Genomic DNA, 21365 nt, shown 5'->3' with positions numbered 1-21365 from the left:
CAGGGAGATTCCTTAGACTCCGCACCCCAGTCCAGCCAGCACCAAACCGATTGCAACTTATTAAAGGATCTACGTCTCTGGTGAGAATCGTAACAATTAATACTGCAAAGTATTTGGTATTTGTTGATGAAAAAACTCCCACTCCCCTTTTTATGTAGACACTGCACTCATTATTTAATTTGATGAAAGAGGAACCATTACATGTTCTATAGCCAAAACGTTCCTATTTTTCTTTCAGTACATGTTTGAAGTGACAAAAGAAGACGATGAGGTACTGTTTTCTCTGCAACAAGAGGATCAGCGCATATACAAGAAGTTTGGAAAAGGAGATAGCTTCATTATTGGCTTTGAAATTCTCAAGGTAGAAAACATAAGAGCCTTTACTGTATTTATATGTGTGACATAATTTCTGAAGTGAATTTCCCAAATGATTTAAAAAGGCAACAAAATATCAGATAACAAGAGAGAATAACAGCGATTGTGTGATATAAACCAGAAAAGTGTTATAGCCAGTTTTTCCACTCTGTAAGCCCATGCTATAGAACCGTGTTCACATCTAAGATGTGTAAATAGTGTGTGACTAAAAGAGTAACAGATCTAAAATATTGTATAGCATGCTACAATGTGAACATGTTAATGATTACACATTACCTGTCCCCAATAGGGCTCCATATTTAATTTGCTTCTTTCACACTCTTATTAGGGTCAATGATAAGAAGGTACTTAGTAGTCTATCTACCTAGATGTTTTTGGAGGAAAACCATAGTCTTGGAGGACACCAGTAGAAACTGCATAAGGACAAGTACACACAATGCATTTTAATGATGGGTTTTAATGCATTTTCTTTAGCCAATGACTTAAAGGAAGGAAAAGTATAATTAGAATTCCTGTTCCTGCTATATCCACTTCACTGCGTGAAATAAACTAAATTGCTGTATGGATGTATGTATTAGATAATCAGATCGATAACATACAAATACACTGTCTGGCCAAAAGTATCTGGACACATGACCATCACACCTACAGTATCTGAGTTTGTTGAACATCCAATTTCTATACCATAGGCATTACTATCGAATTGGCCCACCTTTTGCATTTCTAACAGCCTCTACTCTTATAACAGCTATTATTATTCCGGAAGGGTTTTCCACAAGTTGTTGGCGTGTATGGGAGTTTGTGTCAATTCATCCAGAAGAGCATTTGTGAGGTCAAACAATGATTTTGGACGAGAGGGCCTGGCTCGCAATCTCCATTGTAGTTCATCCCAATGGTGTTCAATGAGGTTGAGGTCAGGGCTCTGTGCAGATAAACCTAAAAAAGAAAAAAGTACAGCGCCACATTGTGCAGGTCACCTAGTGTAGAATGCTGAACGATACAGTTGAAATTGTGATCACCTGAGCTAGTTGTGCAAACGGCAGACACAACCCCAGTGTAAGCAAACAAAATGCGTCAGCTGCAGCTGGATTCCAACCGGTGGGCACAGCGCACCACTGGTCATAAACATATCAAGAAATGGCAGAAATTAGAACCTCTATCAAAGTGCTGCTGACCATAAATTATGCAATGGTAGTGATCCAGCGTCTTCCTCAGGCCATATCACAAACAAGTAAAAGACATGACTTATATAATCTCCAAAAACACCCACATGACATCACATTAGGTCAAAGGTGGTGGTTGATGGACAGGACTGAAGACCAATAAAAACAAAGGAAGAAATCCAGGGTTCATGAAGCTGAAATAAATAGTAGTGCTCAGTTGTGAATGACATGTATGTATACATAAATCTAATATACAAATAAAAAGATATTCATACATAAAATAATGACAGATATACTGTATATATATATATATATATATATATATATATATATATATATATATATATAATATACAATCGTCTAAAATGTCTTGGTATGCTGTAGCCTTAATATGACCCTTCACTTAAAATAAAGGGTCCAGCCTAAACCCTGAAAAATAGCCACAGACCATTATCCCTCCTCCACCAAATTTTACAGTAGGCACTATGGGGGGAATTGATTAGCGTTTTTATGCTAGTTTTCTAACTTAGAAAAGTCTCAAACGCATCAAAAGTTGCAATTTGCACAAAAAAAAACATGGGGCTTTGGATGCATTTATGCCGCCCACAGTATCTTTGTGAAAAGTGTAAGGGGCTTAGTGAAACAAGTTGTGGCCCGCCACAGACCAACAAATTGACTTTAATTTAAGCCAGAAACTAGAGTGAAATATTGTGTAAATGTAGCTTGTAGCTGGTATAGATTTCCCTTTCAGATGTACGAACAGACCGAGATGTGCCAAATTTAATTTAAAAAAAATTCCAGCTATCTTTATATTAAACTGGCGTATGAAACGTCTTCATAAATCCCCCCTATGTATTTCGGTAGGTAGCATTCTCTTGGCATTTGCCAATCCTATATTTGTCCATCACATTGCCAGATAATGAAACATGATTCCTCACTCCAGAGAACACGTAGCGCACTGTACATCACTCCAGCATTACACATGGTGATCTTAGGCTTTTGTGCAGCCACTCGACCATGGAAACCGATTTTATGAAGTTCTCGACGCAAAGTTTTTGTGCTGATGTCATTTCCAGAGGAAGTTGGGAACTCTCCGGTAAGTGATGCAACAGAGGATAGACAAAATTAGGAGTGAATCTATTGCATTTCTTTTCTTAGGTGGAACAGAATAGACAGTATAGAATCCACAAGATGCAAGGACAGGAAAGAGCTGCATCCTCACCGTACATCAATCTGAGATCTATTTTCCTGAGAAAGGCGTTAAAGAAAGGTAGATACGTAGTAATTCCAACAACTTTTCACCCTGGAGTTACATATGAATTCAACCTCAGACTCTTTACAGATGTGCCATCCAATTTCAGGTACAGTATTCCTCAATTACAAACGTAAAATATTATCATAAAGTATAATGCTAATAACCTAAAGTATAATTATTGTGTATTATCCTCATCAATGCAAGCAAAGTTTTGGATTCTAAATTAACTTTTTTATATAAAAAAAATTATTTGATCAATTATGATTGCTCTTTTCATTATTGTTTGTGGAGACCCCATGTAGATCTGGAATGAGTATGATATATTTTATACAGATGCTGCTATAGTGAAATCTATAAATATCAATAGCCACAATATTAGTCCATGGTTGCTGCATCACCTTGTGGTGACAAACAGTACTGCAGAATAGTTTTGTCAACCAAAAACGTCTGAAAATCCAGAGCTGTTTTCAAGGGAAAACAGACCCTGCTTTTCAGACGTTTTTTACCAACTCGCATTTTTCGCAGCGTTTTCACGACGTTTTCGCGACGTTTTTTTACGTCCGTTTTTGGAGCTGTTTTCATTGGAGTCTATGAGAAAACAGCTCCAAAAACGTCCAAAGAAGTGTCCTGCACTTCTTTTGACGAGGCTGTATTTTTACGCGTCGTCGTTTGACAGCTGTCAAACGACGACGCGTAAATAACAGGTCGTCTGCACAGTACGTCGGCAAACCCATTCAAATGAATGGGCAGATGTTTGCCGACGTATTGGAGCCGTATTTTCAGACGTAAAACGAGGCATAATACGCCTCGTATACGTCTGAAATTTGGCCGTGTGAACATACCCTAAGGGGGAAAAAACACAGCAAAAACATGGGACCCATTGAATGATTTTTGGCAAATGCTGTGCAACACTAATGAACTAAACTAAAGAACAAAGTAATATTTATAGGGTAGCTACTACTATGAATTTAAAGAGGCTCTGTCACCAGATTATAAGTGCTCTATCTTCTACATAAAGTGATCGGCGATGTAATGTAGATAACAGTGGGTTTTATTTTGAAAAACGATCATTTTTGAGCAAGTTATGAGACATTTTAGATTTATGCTAATTAGTTTCTTAATGGACAACTGGGCGTGTTTTTACTTTTTACCAACTGGGCGTTGTACAGAGGAGTGTATGACCCTGACCAATCAGTGACCAATCAGCGTCATACACTTCTCATTGTTCCAGCCCAGCTTCATTCACTGCACAATCACACTGTGCACAATCATTCTGTCGCATGTACACCAAAATGGTATTATTAAAATATAAAGTTTATCCCGCAAAAAATAAGCCCTCATGCCACTTAAATCGACGGAAAAATAAAAAAGTTATGGCTCTGGGAATTTGGCGACACAAAATAAATTTTATTTTTTACCTGTAAAAGTAGTATATAGAAAAAATTATATATATTTGGAATCGCCGTAATCATATTGACCCACACATTAAAAATTAACATGTTGTTTTAATTGCCCAGTGAATTCCGTAAAAATGGTGCACAAAAAAACATAGAGGAATCACTGTTTTTTTTTCATTTTCTACCCCACAAATAATTTGCCCGTTTCCTAGTACATTATATGGCAAAATAAATGGTGCTACGAAAAGCTACGAAAAAAGCTACGAAAAGCTACAGCTCGTCGTGCAAAAATCAAGCCTTCATAGTACTATATCGACGGAAAAATAAAGACGTTATGACTTTTGGAAGGTGGGGAGGAAAAAACAAAAATGAAAATCTGAAAAAGGGCTGCGGCGGGAAGGGGTTAAGGATATATAATGGATTTAATAGATTTAGCATTTTTCCATGTTGCCTTACAGTTTAACACAGGTGTAAATGACATGTATTGACACCAATAAAATAGGTAATCACAGCTAATGTATTAGGTATTGCCTAGCTTAGGAATTGCCTCTTATAATTTATCTGATGACCTTTGCAGGGAGCTGGTGCAGGATAAGCCCAGTGCAACCTGTTGGAACTTTCTATTTGGATATCCTAAAAGAGTCAGTCAAGTGTTGGTGCGCAGCATAGAAGGATTGTACCCACAGGGGAAAACAGAAGGTAATCCGAGAAATCAAAAGAAACATTAAATTCAATCTGAAAATACAAATAACTAAGGGTGTGTTCACATCAGCATGGGACTTCCGTTCAACCTTTCCGTCGGAGGAACCGATGAACGGAATGCCAAACGGAAACCATAGCTTCCGTTTTCATTACCATTGATTTCAATGGTAATGCTTCTGTTGCAGTTGGTTTCCGTTCCGTAAGGTTTTTGTTTTTTTCACAGAAACAATAGCGTATATTGTTTCTGCGAAAAAAAGCAGGCCCTAACTCAAAGTGTGTGTACGTTATTCTAACATAATCAAGTCCAAAATACTCTGTTGAGATTATATATATATATATATATATATATATACACATACTAGTCCTTCTCAATGACCTAGAATATCATTAAAATTTTAATTTATTTCAATAATTCGATTCAAACAGTGAAACTCATATATTCTATAGATTCATTACACACAGAGTGATCTATTTCCAGAATTTTTTTCTTTTAATGTTGATTATTTTGGCTAACAGTTAATGAAAACCCAAAATTTAGTGTCTCAGAAAATTAGAATATTATATAAGCCCAATTTCAAAAATGATTTTTAATACAGAAATGTTGGCCTACTGAAAAGTATGTACAGTATATGCCCTCAATACTTGGTCGGGGCTCCTTTTGCATGAATTACTGCATCAATGCGGCGTGGCATGGAGGTGATCAGCCTGTGGCACTGCTGAGTTGTTATCAATGCGGTGTGGCATGGAGGTGATCAGCCTGTGGCACTGCTCAGGTGTTATGGAAGCCCAGGTTGCTTTGATAGCGGCCTTCAGCTCGTCTGCATTGTTGGGTCTGGTGTCTCTCATCTTCCTCTTGACAATACCCCATAGATTCTCTACGGTGTTTAGGTCAGGTGAGTTTGCTGGCCAATCAAGCGCAGCGATATTGTGGTTATTGCACCAGGTATTGGTACATTTGGCAGTGCGTGCAGGTGCCAAGTCCTGCTGGAAGATGAAATCAGCATCTCCATAAAGCTTGTCAGCAGAGGGAAGCATGAAGTGCTCTAAAATTTCCTGGTAGACGCTGCGCTGACTCTGGACTTGATATAACACAGTGGACCAACACCAGCAGATGACATGGCTGACTGTGGAAACTTCACACTGGACCGCAAGCAACTTGGATTGATGCCTCTCCACTCTTCCTCCAGACTCTGGGACCTTGATTTCCAAATAAAATGCAAAATTTATTTGGACCACTGAGCAACAGACCAGTCCTTTTAAAGACTTACGCCCTATTCACATGACAGGTATTCTCGGCCGTATAACATCGGGACTTCTGAAGCTGAATCCCCGACGCTGTGGCTGGTGATTCCGCTCAAGGAGAAGTCCATATGTGGACAGTGAAGTCAGGGACTTCTCCTGGAGTGGTCCCCTACAGGAAGGTAGGGGGGGTGCCATCTGTGGGGGGTGGCTATGTACAAGGGTGTTGTGTAGCACTACCTACAGGGGGGCTGTGTGGCATTACCCACAGGGGGCTGTGTGGCACTATCTACAAGGGCATCTGTGTGGCACTACCTACAAGGGGGTCTGTGTGGCATTACCTACAGGGGGCTGTGGCAGTATCTACAGAGGGCAGTGTGTGGCATTATCTACAGAGGAAAGTGTGTGGCAGAAAATTTACAAATGAAATTGAACCATTTTTAAAATGGACAGGGAAAAAAAACGGATGCAAAACGGGTCAGAATCGGCCATTAAAAACGGAAACACGGCCCGGAACAGAAACGGAACGGATGCAAAACTGCCAAAAATAGACGGACTAAGGCCTTATTCACACGACAGTGAAAAAAAATGTCCATTTAAAACTGATTAACTGTCAGTATTTCATGGCCATTTTGCATCAGTTTGTCTCTAAATTTTCATCCATTTCAAGTCCGTCTGTCCGTTTTTAATGGCCGTTTGACATCCATTTTGCATCAGTTTTTCATGGCCGTTAAAAAAACGGATGAATTTCATTGGTCAGGCTTTTTTTGTCCCAACCCCCTGAAAACAACCAAAGGAAGGTCACATGTTCACCTAGACACTATTTACAGCCTCCCTGTATATGATGCCACACACCTCCCTGTATATGATGCCACACACCTCCCTGTATATGATGCCACGCACCTCCCTGTATATGATGCCACACGCCTCCATGTATATGATGTCACACGCCTCCCTGTAGATGATGCCACACACCTCCCTGTATATGATGCCACACGCCTCCCTGTATATGATGCCACACGCCTCCCTGTATATGATGCCACACGCCTCCCTGTAGATGATGCCACACGCCTCCCTATAGATGATGCCACACGCCTCCTTGTATATGCCACACACCTCCCTGTAGATGATGCCACACCAGCCTCCATGTAGATCGTGCCACACCAGCCTCCCTGTAGATCGTGCCACACCAGCCTCCCTGTAGATCGTGCCACACCAGCCTCCCTGTAGATCGTGCCACACCAGCCTCCCTGTAGATCGTGCCACACCAGCCTCCCTGTAGATCGTGCCACACCAGCCTCCCTGTAGATCGTGCCACACCAGCCTCCCTGTAGATCGTGCCACACCAGCCTCCCTGTAGATGCCACACCAGCCTCCTTGTAGATGCCACACCAGCCTCCCTGTAGATGCCACACCAGCCTCCTTGTAGATGCCACACCAGCCTCCCTGTAGATGCCACACCAGCCTCCCTGTAGATGCCACACCAGCCTCCCTGTAGATGCCACACCAGCCTCCCTGTAGATGCCACACCAGCCTCCCTGTAGATGCCACACCAACCTGCCTGTAGATGCCACACCAGCCAGCCTGTAGATGCCACACCAGCCTCCCTGTAGATGCCACACCAGCCTCCCTGTAGATGCCACACCAGCCTCCCTGTAGATGCCACACCAGCCTCCCTGTAGATGCCACACCAGCCTCCCTGTAGATGCCACACCAGCCTCCCTGTAGATGCCACACCAGCCTCCCTGTAGATGCCACACCAACCTGCCTGTAGATGCCACACCAGCCTCCCTGTAGATGCAACACCAGCCTCCCTGTAGATGCCACACCAGCCTCCCTGTAGATGCCACACCAGCCTCCCTGTAGATGCCACACCAGCCTCCCTGTAGATGCCACACCAACCTGCCTGTAGATGCCACACCAGCCTCCCTGTAGATGCCACACCAGCCTCCCTGTAGATGCCACACCAGCCTCCCTGTAGATGCCACACCAGCCTCCCTGTAGATGCCACACCAGCCTCCCTGTAGATGCCACACCAGCCTCCCTGTAGATGCCACACCAGCCTCCCTGTAGATGCCACACCAGCCTGCCTATAGATCATGCAACATCATCACGAGAGCAGCGCCGTCTCTCCTCTTCTTCAGGTATGGTCACTCGTCTGCATGGGATCTGGCAAGGCAGCGCGACGGGGCGATGACGTCATCGAGGCGCCTTCAAACCCGAGTGTCCACAGACGAGTGACCACACCTGAAGAAGCGCCGCAAACGTGAGTATGCCAACGATAGCCAGCAAGGGAACTAGTAGTTCCCTTGCCAATCCCCATGTAACAGATCCGTTTTTAACGGTTGTTACAGGTATTGACAGCCGTTAAAAACGGATCCATTGACTTCTATGGGGGCCGTCAGGCCGTTAAAACGGCCAAAAATAGGACATGTCCTATTTTTTGACGGCCATTATTCACGGGCCGTTAAAAAAACGGCCGTGTGAATGCACCCATAGAATATCATTGTTCTGAAAACGGCCATGTGAAAGCCGTTAAAAGGACGGTCATCACATGGCCGTTTTTCACTGTCGTGTGAAAGAGGCCTTAAACAGACATTTTTATCGGCCTAAACTCGGGCCCTGTCGTGTGAATTAGGAAACCTTTTGCAGGTGTTTTGTGTTGATTAGCTGATTAGAGTGTGACATTATGAGTCTACAATCTTCAATTTTTACCCAATATTTTTTTTTCGGAAAGACTAAATTTTGGGTCTTCATTAACTGTTAGCCATAATCATCAACATTAAAAAAAAAAATGCTGGAAATAGATCGCTCTGTGTGTACTGAATCAATATAATATAGGAGTTTTAGTTTTTTAATTGAATTATTGAAATAAATTAACTTTTTGATAATATTCTAATCACAGAGAAGGACTAGTGTGTGTGTATGTATGTACGTATATATATATATATATATATATATATATATATATACACTGTACACACGATCAAACATAACATCAAAACGACCTGCCTAAGGCTATGTTCACACGGAGTATTTTGGGGGAGGAATATCTGCCTCAAAATTCCGTTTGGAACTTTGAGGCAGATATTCCTCTCCCTGCACGCCGATTTTCGCGGCAATTATCGCGCCGTTTTTCGCCCGCGGCCATTGAGCGCCGCGGGCAGAAAACAGCGAGATATACGCTTTCTCCTGCCTCCCATTGAAGTCAATGGGAGGTCGGAGGCGGAAGCGCCCGAAGATAGGGCATGTCGCTTCTTTTTCCCGCGAGGCAGTTTTACTGCTCGCGGGAAAAAGACGCCGACGCCTCCCATTGAAATCAATGGGAGGCGTTCTCGGGCCGTTTCTGCCGAGTTTTGCGACGCGGTTTCCGCGTCAAAAAACTCGGCAAAATACCCCGTGTGAACATAGCCTTATATTGTATAGATCTCCCTCATGCTGTCAAGACAGCTCTGACCCGTTGAGGCGTGGACACTACAAGACCTCTGAAGGTTTCCTGCGGTATCTAGTACCAAGACGTTTGCAGCAGATCCTTTCAGTCATGTAATTTGAGAGGTGGGGTCTTCATGGATCGAACTTCTTTTTCCAGCACATCACACAGATCCTCAATCAGATCAAGATCTGGGGAATTGGCTGCCAAGTCAACATTTTTTCTCAGACCATTCCTGAACAATTTTTGCAGTGTGACAGGGCGCATTATCCTGCTGAAAGAGGCGTACTAGGTCTGCAACGATAGTTTGGTAGGTGGCATATGTCAAATTAACATCCACATAAATTCAAGGACCCAAGTTTTCCCAGCAGAACATTGCCGAGAGCATCACACTGCTCCGCCATCTTGCCTTTTTCCCATAGTGCATCCTGGTGCCATCTCCTCCTCAGGTAAATGACGCACACGCACCCGGCCGTCCACATGATGTAAAAGAAAACATGATTCATCAGACCTGGCCACCTTCTATGCTCCATGGTACAGCTCTGATGCTCACATGCACTTTCGGTGGCAGAGAGGGGTTTGCATAGGCACCGTGACGAGTCTGCAGCTATTCACCCCATATACAGCAAGCTGTGATGCACTGTGTGTTCTGACATCTTTCTTTCATGGCCAGTATTAACTTTTTCAGCAGTTTGTGCTACAATTTTTCTGTGGGATTGGAACAGACAGACTAGCCTTCACTCCCCACGCAGATCAATGAGCATTGTGCGCCCATGATCATGTCGCCAGTTCAGCGGTTGTCCTTCCTTGGACACCTTTTGGTACATATTAACCTCTGCATAGTGAGAAAACACCATAAGACCTGCAGTTTTGGAGATGCCCTAATACAGTCATCTAGCTATCACACTTGTCCATTTTTCCTGCTTCCACCACATGAACCTTAAGAACTGACTGGTTACTTGCTGCCTAATATATCCCACACTTGACAGGTGCCATTGTAAATAGATAATCAGTGCTATTCACTTCACTTGTCAGTGGCTTTAATGTTATGGCTGATTGGTGTATATGTATGTATAATATATAATTTATAGGGATCAAAGCTTTTTTTTTTTTCGAAGGCTCATGCAATGGAAGCTGTATAAATCAGTCTTCAGTAAGCTCCCTAAGCTAATGTTGATGGAGTGCTCATTAATGGAACTGTTATGCACATGCAGAGATCTCAAACTACAACTGGAAGGGACCTCTTCATTCTAGTGATCTGTGGGGGTCCCAGTTCACAGACCCCAATTATGAAAATCTCTGGCATGTCTAGGTTTTTTCATTGGAGGTACTCATTCATTTATGAATAATACATAAAAGACTTAATAAAACATTTAGTCCAGCTTTCTGATCTCATATTCAATATCTAATAAGGTTATGAAATTGTAACTGCAATATCTTCTTCCCCTCTTAATAAATCATCTACTTTTTTTGGGAACAGTTTATAAAATTTCTTGGCTTGGTCTGTAACTTGTATATATCGTTAAGCATTGCCTTCAGAGGCCAAATCCACGTTTAATTTACAGAACTGATTAAATGTAAATAACAAGGAATGCTTGAAATGTATACGAATTTGTAGGTTGTCATACTGGTTAGTACACATGGTTTACTCAGAAGTCTGAAGCTTAAAGGGTTTTTCATATCTTTAAAAATTTTGTGCAGAGGTTTTAACTGCAGTAAGATGAGTTTCTTGCTAATGTGCTGTCTGTAGCTGAAATGCCTCTGTAAGCCAGTCTTACATGAAGTCAAATGACCAGGCTCCTGGTGTTTTTCTCCTACTTGACGTTCTGTAGTTTGAACACGTGGCTATTTCCCACTCCCTGAAGTACAGGTCATCACACATCACATGCCTCTTATCTTGTGTCTAGATTCAGATCAGAAGAGCTGTCTTAGTAGCATACATTAATTACAGCACCACCTTACACCTCGTAATAGAGGGGCATTCAGGCAGCTGTAAATATAGATGTCTGTGAGGGCGGAGAGGAACCATGGAAACTGTAGTCCTTTATAGCGTAATCCTGCCCACTGCAAGTCATAACAAAATTAAATCAGCAGTGCTGCACAGAGCTGGTGTAATGGCCGCTGCCCACTCCTACCGCCATGTACTTACCAGTCCGTTACATCTTCTGGCTCCTGGATTGCGCTGCAACTCTCCTTCACTCTATGCTGTTGGCAGCCTTCCCTGACGATGCTCTCCCCTGCTGCTGCCTCAATTTCTACCCAGCTTTCCTAAGTATAAAAAGTAACCTCCTACTGTGCTCCATGGTGAGCAATTAGGTTTGTTTGTCTAGCTTGCTAGTTCTGCTCTCCTGTGTTTTCTATTGGATTTACTATTACTGACCCTGCTTGAATTTGACTATCCCTGTCTGCAAATTGCCCTGACCTTTTGGCTGTTTACTGTGATGATCGTTTGCCCTGATCTATGGCTTTGCTGAACGTCTCTGGCCCTGACCTACGCTAATCCTGAACCTCACTACACACATTGCGCTTCAAGAATCACATACTTTATTAGTTAAAACATACAATAAACACCAAAAGGAGGTCGCACACACTAATTGTGGTACATAGCATCAAGGATAAATAGATGCCTAAATGTAGAGTAAATACAATAAGGTGCAAAGTGCAAAGCATATTAAGTCAAATGTAAAAACCCAAGTGTAACATGCCCACACAGTTATCACATATATTAATATGCATAGTCATTGGTACAAAGACATAAACACATATTGTAACAAATAAAGTAAGGTATACAGACCAAGCTAGCTACCACTTGCCACACGCACGTTTCGCCATTGGTACTTCTGAGGCATAAGACTATGTTGGAACTTTATAGTATCTTTGTGGATTTTTGAGTGAGACCCTTTTTTAACACCGGACCCTGAATCTTATCTGCTGTAATTCGATTTTGCCTGTCCATGTTGACCACTGCCAACAGAGACTACTGTGGGGGTAGTGACCTGGGCATACTAGCAGCCAAGTCCACATCTCTGTACGGTGGTTAAAGACCTTGCTATCTTTTAAACTCTGCTTTCCAGTTTAGCCCTACGCCAAATCTGTTGGAAACACAGTAGGTCCACACCATCTACTATAGACCCTGTGACGGTCACTACTTCTACGGACCCCGTGACAGCTGGGTAACATTATAAAAATACCTACTTCTGAGCTATGGTGGCGTCATCTGGTGATCATTCTGACACATATAGGTAATTTTCTGTGTATTTCATAAACTTGGAAAAGCCCTTTAATAGAGGCAAACTTACAGAAAATATATGTCTGTCAGCTGCTGCAAAGCATGTGCTTATTTTTCTCTCTGGTTATATGGATTTATCTGTAATGTATGCCTTGAAGCCCTTTCTTCCCTACTATATACCACTTAACACTATAATTATTGAAGCTCTATTGCTTTCAACTACATAGTCGGAGAAAGACTTTTCTCACACTGGGTCATAGATTCAGTTGCCTGCTTTAGCCCTGCATCTCAATACCATGACTGAGGCAGATTGACTTGTTGGTACCCCTCCAATGCCCATAGTTTGGCCCATCAGCTATATACAGTCACAATCACAGATTTAGAGCACGCCATTCACGTGCTGCAGAAGTCTGAATACCATAAAAGCTGCTGACATCTGGTTCCCATGTAGGAGTCCTAGATAAATCATAAATGGCTGAATACAATATTAGGACTTCAGAAGCCTATGTTTCCAGGAATTTATTTATTTTTTTAGGGAAAAATGCAACAAGCACATTAAACTGGTTCTGCATATTCCCTGCCGATCAGTTCCTGTGCTTCACTTGAATGGAACGTGCTGAAGTACCAGACACAGCCGCTTGTACGAACACGCCACTGTCAGTATGCAAACAATGCAAGCGCGGCTGCCCCTTCATTGCACTGATCGTGGGGGTCCTGGTGGTAGATCCCCCACCGATCAAACATTGATGACCTATCCTGAGAATAGGCCTTCAATGTTCCAGTCCAAGAAAACCCCTTTCAGATTTATTATAACAAGTGATCTGATAGAACACAGACTTCTTTGTCATTGGAAGGACTCTTCTCACTAATGTTACTGGTATATTATTGTGTATCACATGTGGTAAATGTCTTGTACTTGATTCCAGGGGCTGATCTGTACATTATTATCAAATGTGAAAATGAGAGTGTTCGATCTGAAGTCCACAAAATTACAACCAACGCTGTCATTGATATGAAAGTGCTTTTCTACCGTAGGAAAATGAGTCTTCCAATTTCCATTCAGGTAATGCGTCATATTACCAAATTCAATTTTGTTCTATAACAACGTGGAAAAGATGAGACAGTGGGGGAATTTCTCTATCTTTGGCAAAGAAAATTTGCAAAAGGGCCCAAGCATTTTCTTATGCATTTCAAAAAGGATAAAAGTGCTCTCTCAACATTTTGCACGTTGTACCCCCCGGACGCGCTCTATTTCCAATAGAGAAGATGGTAAACCTGGGTGATCCCGTAGCTTGACGAACCTTTTCCCATATGGGATTTTGTATTGTCAAGACCTGCTGTCACCCCAAGAACCTTTAAAATCTGATTAAATAGAAACTTCTAGTGTGGGTCATTCTCTATATTTGTATTATATATATATATATATATATATATATATATATATATATATATATATATATATATATATATATAATTTACAATATTTTGTCGCTGAAACATCAAAGGGGCTTTAAATTCTTTTGTGGCTTGACCTCCAGGCCTGTCACCCCTCCCCCCATCAAAAAATAAAATTAAAATAAATGTAATTTGCGCCTTTCCAATTGTTTTCCTACCATCAGGGATCTAGGCATTGTTGGAGCTAAGATTATAGCTACACAGTTAGAGCTAAACTGTATGGAAAAAAAATCTGCAGTCTGATCCAAGGGCAAATAGTCGAATTCTAAAATTAACAGTGTAAATGAATGGAATAAAATTTGTATTATGCTGTTGTACAGTAAGTGAAATTAAATGGACAATAACTTTTCAAACAACTTATGCGGATCTAATAGTATACCTAATAAAGATCAACTTTGTAATCTAATTACTGTTAAAATATAGTCTTTTTATCCATGCAAATTCTGTGTGAAGATACTGCCGCTAGGTGTCTCCCTTCCTGTAATCTGCTGTCCACCCCCTGTTGTCAAGCAATGGCCGACCCTGGTGACAGAGCAGAATTGACTTCTGCAGAAGGTGGGGATGTGTCCCTTTACTGCCCGTCCATACAAGTCAATGGAAAGAGGAGGGGGGCAGGAAAAGGGAGCAGAGAGAGAGTGAGTCAGCAAACACACACGCTGCATGAAAATCTATGGAGAGGGGAGAGTGCAAAGGGGAGGAAGCAGGAGCAGAGTGAAACACACAGCGATGCCGCTGGTAAAATGTAAATCTCACACCAGTGCTGGATTGTCAGCTACTCATTACTGCTGTGTAATGTCCTCCATGCTGCTGCAGCATATATATATATATATATATATATATATATATATATATATATATATATATTTATTAGACAGATTCAGTAAGGAAAATACGCAGCAATTCCACTACGTGTGGGCGAGCCCTAAGGGTTTGAACACATGTAACTAATTTCCCCCTCTTAATGGCCCCTTGGAGGGATTGTGAGACTTTGATTTACAGGTGAGCAAATACTTCCTCTGATTCGCAAAATCGTTCACGATTTGCCAGCCATAAGGATTCATTAGGTGAATTAATGTGCCATTCTTGAGATTCACTTTTGAGAATAATAGGAAGATCTTTTTTCCCATTGTATACTACGGCCGGCAAACCATTTTGCAATTCGATTAAACCTGAGTAGGGCGAACAATTCACTCACATCTACCTGGAATGAATAACAAAGCATTACATTTGATTTCCCGAGATTCACATGGTGAACGATTTGGCTTATGTACATATCCCGTTCATTACTATCTGGTACTTGCAAGAAATTTGTCAACCTATTGTACAATTACTACGAAAAAATACCAAGACTATGACATAATGATAGAAACTTTATTTAGGCACTGGTAGACAATTTTTAAAAGATGGAGGAACAACCACCGGGACCCCCACCAATCAGCACGGTGAAGGGGCCACAATGCTTGGCCCCCCGCTGATCAGTTATTGGTAGCCTATAGTGAATATAATTAATCAATGTTACAGTCCTGTATAACACGGGTACAATTCTCCCGTCGTAATGAGACCTTTGTTAGTGTTTTTGCTGCTAGTCATTGATTTTAATAGCCATTCTGTCATTCGTTTCATTTAGAATATTTTTAAATATAGATTTTCCTGTGCTCATGCTTGCTCCATTGTTTGCAGCGCCCTAGAATTATTTTACTGAATCACAGCATGGTATGTGAATCCCAAAGGCAATAACTAAGACAGTATTTGCTGCATTCATTTAACATAAAGACAGTTTCTTCTACTTTGAATCTCAGGTCTGGGGGAGGAAGATCATGTGTGACCAGTTCTTGGGCCAAGTGCTCCTGGCTGCATTGCCTGATGACCCAGTAGAAGAGCAGAGTCTCCAGCTGCACAACAAGGATGGGCGAGCAGCGCAGGAGATGCCAGGCCGGATAAATGTCAAGGTTGTCTCCTCTGATGACCTGCTTGAACTGTGAATGTGAGAGTCTCCCGGGCACAGACAGAGCTGCGAGCTAGAGACGGTCTGACATGCCTGAGTAGATGACGTCCTCTCGGCTCGCATGCACCGGGACTAGTGATTGTGTTGGTGCTGCTGAGCACAGCTGGTATTTTTAAGTCATCTGAGAAGACCATAAAAATATGCCAAGTTCCCTATTCTAGTTTATCAAGGCTTATGGGTTTAGCAAGAGGAACGTAAAGAAATACTGAAATATTGGTTACAACATGCCAGGAGCCTAAAAGTGTCAAATATTCATCATGTCTATTTTGTGCTCATAGAGGGCGAATATTCAATATCTACTTATGTAGCTTATTTTCTAGTTTCAACCCACTTCATGAAGGTAACCTAACATAAGGGAAGGTGATACAAGCCCTCAGGGGTTGTACTACTCTCATTTCCAAGCTTTCCATTATCAGATCCCGAAACTGAACCAGAAAATTTAAAGAGCAAAAGCAAACGGCAAGCTTTATCAGTCATCTTCCAAGAGAGTGTTAATAACTATGGCATTGGGCCAGAACTATATATTTATGAAACCCCTGCACCATTTTTTTCCTACATATACTAAACTGCATAGGACATAATGGATGTAGCTCCACAGTTGCACGCCGACAGATTTACCTTGTTTTACCAACACTTTTTTTTATTGAAACGTGGAGTTGTTTTGAAGTGTGCCTCATATTCCTTAAAAGGTGTCTTCCATGCACTGTGATGGACGACGCATCTGTTTTTGTAAGTTCCCTCCATTGGGGAGATAAGAACTATTTAAACGTAAAAAGATAGTTGCCATGGGCAGTTCTTCTATTTTTTAATGTTCTTTGGAAATGGAATGCTATTTAGCGCAATTCCACCAATTTTTCCTTTGCATTTCTTGTGATACCCCCATCCCAGTGTTACAATACACCAAAAGCTGATGGAATAGGTTACCTGTTTTGGACAGTTCTGGAATAGCGAATGTTTACTGCACCTAATTTTATTGCCAAATATGCTGAAGACATTAGTGCAGATTTCCGGATACGACCTTAAATTTAGATAGCTTAGAATTAGACTAGAAGCGCCAAATTTATCACAAGCGCTCATGCTGGATGATTACATTCGCGCAGCTTTAGATACTTTGTCTAGTTATACCACCTCTTGGTTAGCTTACTTTAGACCGCTTTTTAATGTGCCAAAACTTTGGCACATCTTAAGCCACACTTCACTTTACAGTAGCAAAGCCCCCTTTTCGGGTAGTTGCAAAGTGTATAAAACACATCATGTGTGCCAGAATTTTTGCGCATTTTAATTAGTAAATCTGTCCAATTTGCTTCAGGATGATTGGATACATCTTATTCTCGGTTACGTCTTGGCAGGATGTACCATTATGGCTGTTTACAATCATATGATGTCTTCTGAAGAAGCAGTGATTGAAAACAAGAAAAGAAAGAAAAATATATATATATATCTTGACATATATACTTTATATGAACAAACAAGGTAATTACAGAGGAGTTGCACTTTCACTCTGTGGGATCTGCATTGTCATTAAAGGGGTTTTCCCAAAATCATAAATTATCACCAAACCCCACCGATCATGAGAATCTGGGTCCCGAACCCCCATTCCTCACTGTTCAACCACAATGAGGAGGGCATTGAATGGAGTGGTGGTAGAGCATGTACGCTGCTGCTACATTCAATGTCTATGGGAATGAGGGGGAAACCGCCGAGTTTATTGCTTGGCTGTTTCCGTTTTTCTCATAGACAGTGAGTGTAGCAGTGGACACATGCTTGACCGTCGCTCCATTCAAGCTCCTCCCCCCTGCGCAGGGTGCAGTAAGGAGAAGCTTGAATGGAACTGTACACACTCACTGAAACACACGAAAAATTGAACGTTTTGTCAAACGCCTTTATTTTTATCCCGCTCTGGGCATTTTTTAAAAGTTGGTTGAAGATTCCAATGTTTGTAGGTTGTCTTTAGAACAATGATACCCTTTAGTACACGGTTTAGGTTATGGACCCACTTAAGAGGTTGCCCTGTGGTGGCAAGTAGGCTCACACAATTTGATCAAAATGTGAACATTGAACCTCACATTTGTAAGTATAGTAAATATAGCAGTAATGCAATTTAAAATAAACTACTGTATATATTCAATGTGTCTGTACATCTTCGCGCTTGCATACTGCTGTCGCATTGTTTTTTATTTGTACTATTTGCACTCACACAACGTACGTGCTCTTGCACATTTATTTAATTTTGTTAGGATGTTCTGACCAAACTTGTTATTTTTTGTGTTGTACATTTGGTATTGACGGCCTCCATTTTGGTTGTGCACTCCTCTGATCTGCCCAAGGCTGGTTTTATTTAGAATTGAGCTGGTTTCTAACTAGCCAGAGTTTGTTTTGTAGGTTTAAGCCCAAGCGAGAGGTGTCCGTTTAGATTAGGGAACCACTCAAAAGAGGTCGCCTTGTTGTGGCAGGTGGGCTCACACAATTGGATCAAAATCTGCTCTAAGAACTTACATTTTAATTTTAGTAAATATAGAATGCAATGTAAAATAATCTATATATTCAATGTTTGCATGTGTTGCATTGTTTACTTTTTTCTTTAGTACACTGTTCTCCACACTTTTTATAAACCACTTGTAACACTAAAATATGGACACCAGTATAATAATAGATCAATTAAACTATTGGTAAGTGCAGCATCGATATACAGTGGATATAAAATGTCTACACACCCTTGTTAAAATGCACATCTTGACTTGGCAATTGTTGCCCACTCCTCCTTGCAAAAGCGCTCCAAATCTGTCAGATTGCGAGGGCATCTCCTGTGCACAGCCCTCTTCAGGTCACCCCACAGATTTTCAATAGGATTCGGGTCTGGGCTCAGGCTGGGCCATTCCAAAATGTTGATCTTCTGGTGAAGCCATTCTTTTATTGATTTGGATGCATGCTTTGGGTCGTTGTTGTGCTGAAAGGTAAAATTTTTCTTCATCTTTTAGCAGAGGCCTGCAGGTTTTGTGCCCATATTGACTGATATTTGGAACTGTTCATAAATCCCTCCACCTTGACTCAAGCCCCAGTTCCAGCTGCAGAAAAAGCCCCAAAGCATAATGCTGCCTCCACCATGCTTCACTGTGGGTATGGTGTTCTTTTGGCAATGTGCAGTGTTGGCTTTGCGCCAAACATACCTTTTGGAATTATGGCCAAAAAGTTCAACCTTGGTCTCATCAGGCCATAACACGTTTTCCCACATGCTTTTGGCAGACTTGATGTAGGTCTTTGCAAAACATAGCCGGGCTTGGATGTTTTTCATGGTTAGAAAAGGCTTCCGTCTTGCCACCCTCCCCCCACAGCCCAGACATATGAAGAATACGGGAGATTGTTGTCACATGCACTACACAAGCAGTACCTGCCAGAAAGTCCTGCAGCTCCTTTAATGTTGCTTTAGGCCTCTTGGTAGCCTCCCGGACCAATTTTCATCTGGTCTTTTCATCAAGCTTTGAGGGACGTCCAGTTCTTGATAACGTCACTGTTGTGCCAAATGTAATCTGTCTTCACTGTGTTCCATGTTATATATAATGCCTTGGAAATTCTTTGGTACCCTTCTCCTGACTGACGCCTTTCAACAATCAGATCCCTTTGTGATATGTGTTGTAAGCTCTTTACGGACCATGGCTTTTGTGGTCACATGCAACAAAGAAAATGTCAGGAAAATCTTTTTATATTTCCCCTCTAAATTAAATCAGTTTGTTTTTCAATAGAATGGTACAGATTATGGGTCAAGTTAAAGGTGGGAAAAGTTCTGAAGCTATTCATGTTTTACTGGTCTTTTGGCATGACAAAAACCTATTTTAACAGGGGTGTGTAGACTTTTTATATCCACTGTATACTCAATATAATGATAATAGTAAGAACATTTCTGTAATATATTCAAACTATTTCTACATTTATTTATATAATTATATTCATTTTCCTCCTTCATATTGGTTATATGGTACTTGGAGTTAGATTTTATTGTTAAAAAATATTTTACAAAATAGGATTATTTTAAAGTCAGTAGTAAATTACAATACATATTTTGTTTTTGAATTATTGAATGATAGCAGTGTATAAGTGTAATATGTGTTTTAGCGAGGTGTATTATTGTTTATTGCATTCAGAGCATCCTAGAGTTGTTTACACACACAGCATATTATATATGTAGGAGACTTCTGAGCTGCATACGTCACATGCAATTCCCACAAATAGGTATGTCAGAGAAAGTAGATCATTTAAAATAAAATAAGCAATACAGAACTCAGCCAACAACATTGTGCAAAATCAACCTCCCAGTTACATAGATACATGACCAAAGGTGCACATACCTTTAGACTACACAGACATACACATTTCTTCTGCTGCCCACACCCACCAATCTGTCACTCAAAGCATTACCTGAGACCCCCATGCACACAACCTTAGATTTCGTCCGTAATTACGAACCCATTAATCTCTATGGCCAACTGACACCTTGCCATATGTTTACGGGAAGATGTCCGTGCCGTAGAAACCTTTCGTAAAAAATAGGACATGTCCTATTTTTTTTATTTTATGGACCTCTCTCCCATACTTTCTAATGGCAGCATGGTCAGCAAATGCGGACGGCTGTCCGCGGCCTTCCGTGCCCATGGGACCTGAATATGCACTTGTGCATTACAATTAGGTCTATTCATAAAGTAAATATTGAATTGCGCTGCGGCATAAGACCACTATTCACACTAAATGGTTTTGGAAGTACCAGTGTTTGCTAGCAACACACTTAGGGTAGACTGTAATAAACCCTTTCAAGCTGCTCTAAAATGTATGAATTTATCATACTCCATTATATACATTTCATTGCTTTATCCAACAACAATCAATACTGTGATATAGTGTAACCATTGCCTCTAGAACAAAAATAATTATTTTTATATGAAAGTATCAGAGTTGTTCTGCATACATCCACCAGAATATGTAAAAAACTGATGGAAAAAAAATCACCTCACAGAATTCTGGTGTTCCAGTGCCACTCTCCGATCATCCCTTGTTTATTGACATGGCTGCAGCGATGGCGTGCTTGTATACCCACGTGATCGCTGCAGTCAATCACTGGTCTTA

The 21365-nt window shown here is 41.2% G+C and overlaps 1 protein-coding gene across 1 annotated transcript in view; it reads left to right on the top strand.

The window, feature by feature from the left end:
• The window catches only part of CAPN6 (calpain 6), a 112755-nt gene extending 92616 nt beyond the window's left edge, over positions 1-20139 (top strand). Inside the window, exons 9-13 of the mRNA XM_075835827.1 lie at positions 239-361; positions 2697-2899; positions 4768-4889; positions 13717-13853; positions 16045-20139. Of these exons, the coding sequence (XP_075691942.1) occupies positions 239-361; positions 2697-2899; positions 4768-4889; positions 13717-13853; positions 16045-16227 (768 nt within the window). The 3' untranslated portion in view covers positions 16228-20139. The remainder of the gene's footprint in view (positions 1-238; positions 362-2696; positions 2900-4767; positions 4890-13716; positions 13854-16044) is intronic.
• The last annotated feature ends 1226 nt before the right edge of the window (positions 20140-21365 follow it).

The sequence above is a fragment of the Rhinoderma darwinii genome, chromosome 8 (genome assembly GCF_050947455.1).
Source record: "Rhinoderma darwinii isolate aRhiDar2 chromosome 8, aRhiDar2.hap1, whole genome shotgun sequence".
NCBI lineage: Eukaryota > Metazoa > Chordata > Amphibia > Anura > Rhinodermatidae > Rhinoderma > Rhinoderma darwinii.
This window is presented reverse-complemented; position numbering and strand designations above follow the sequence as displayed.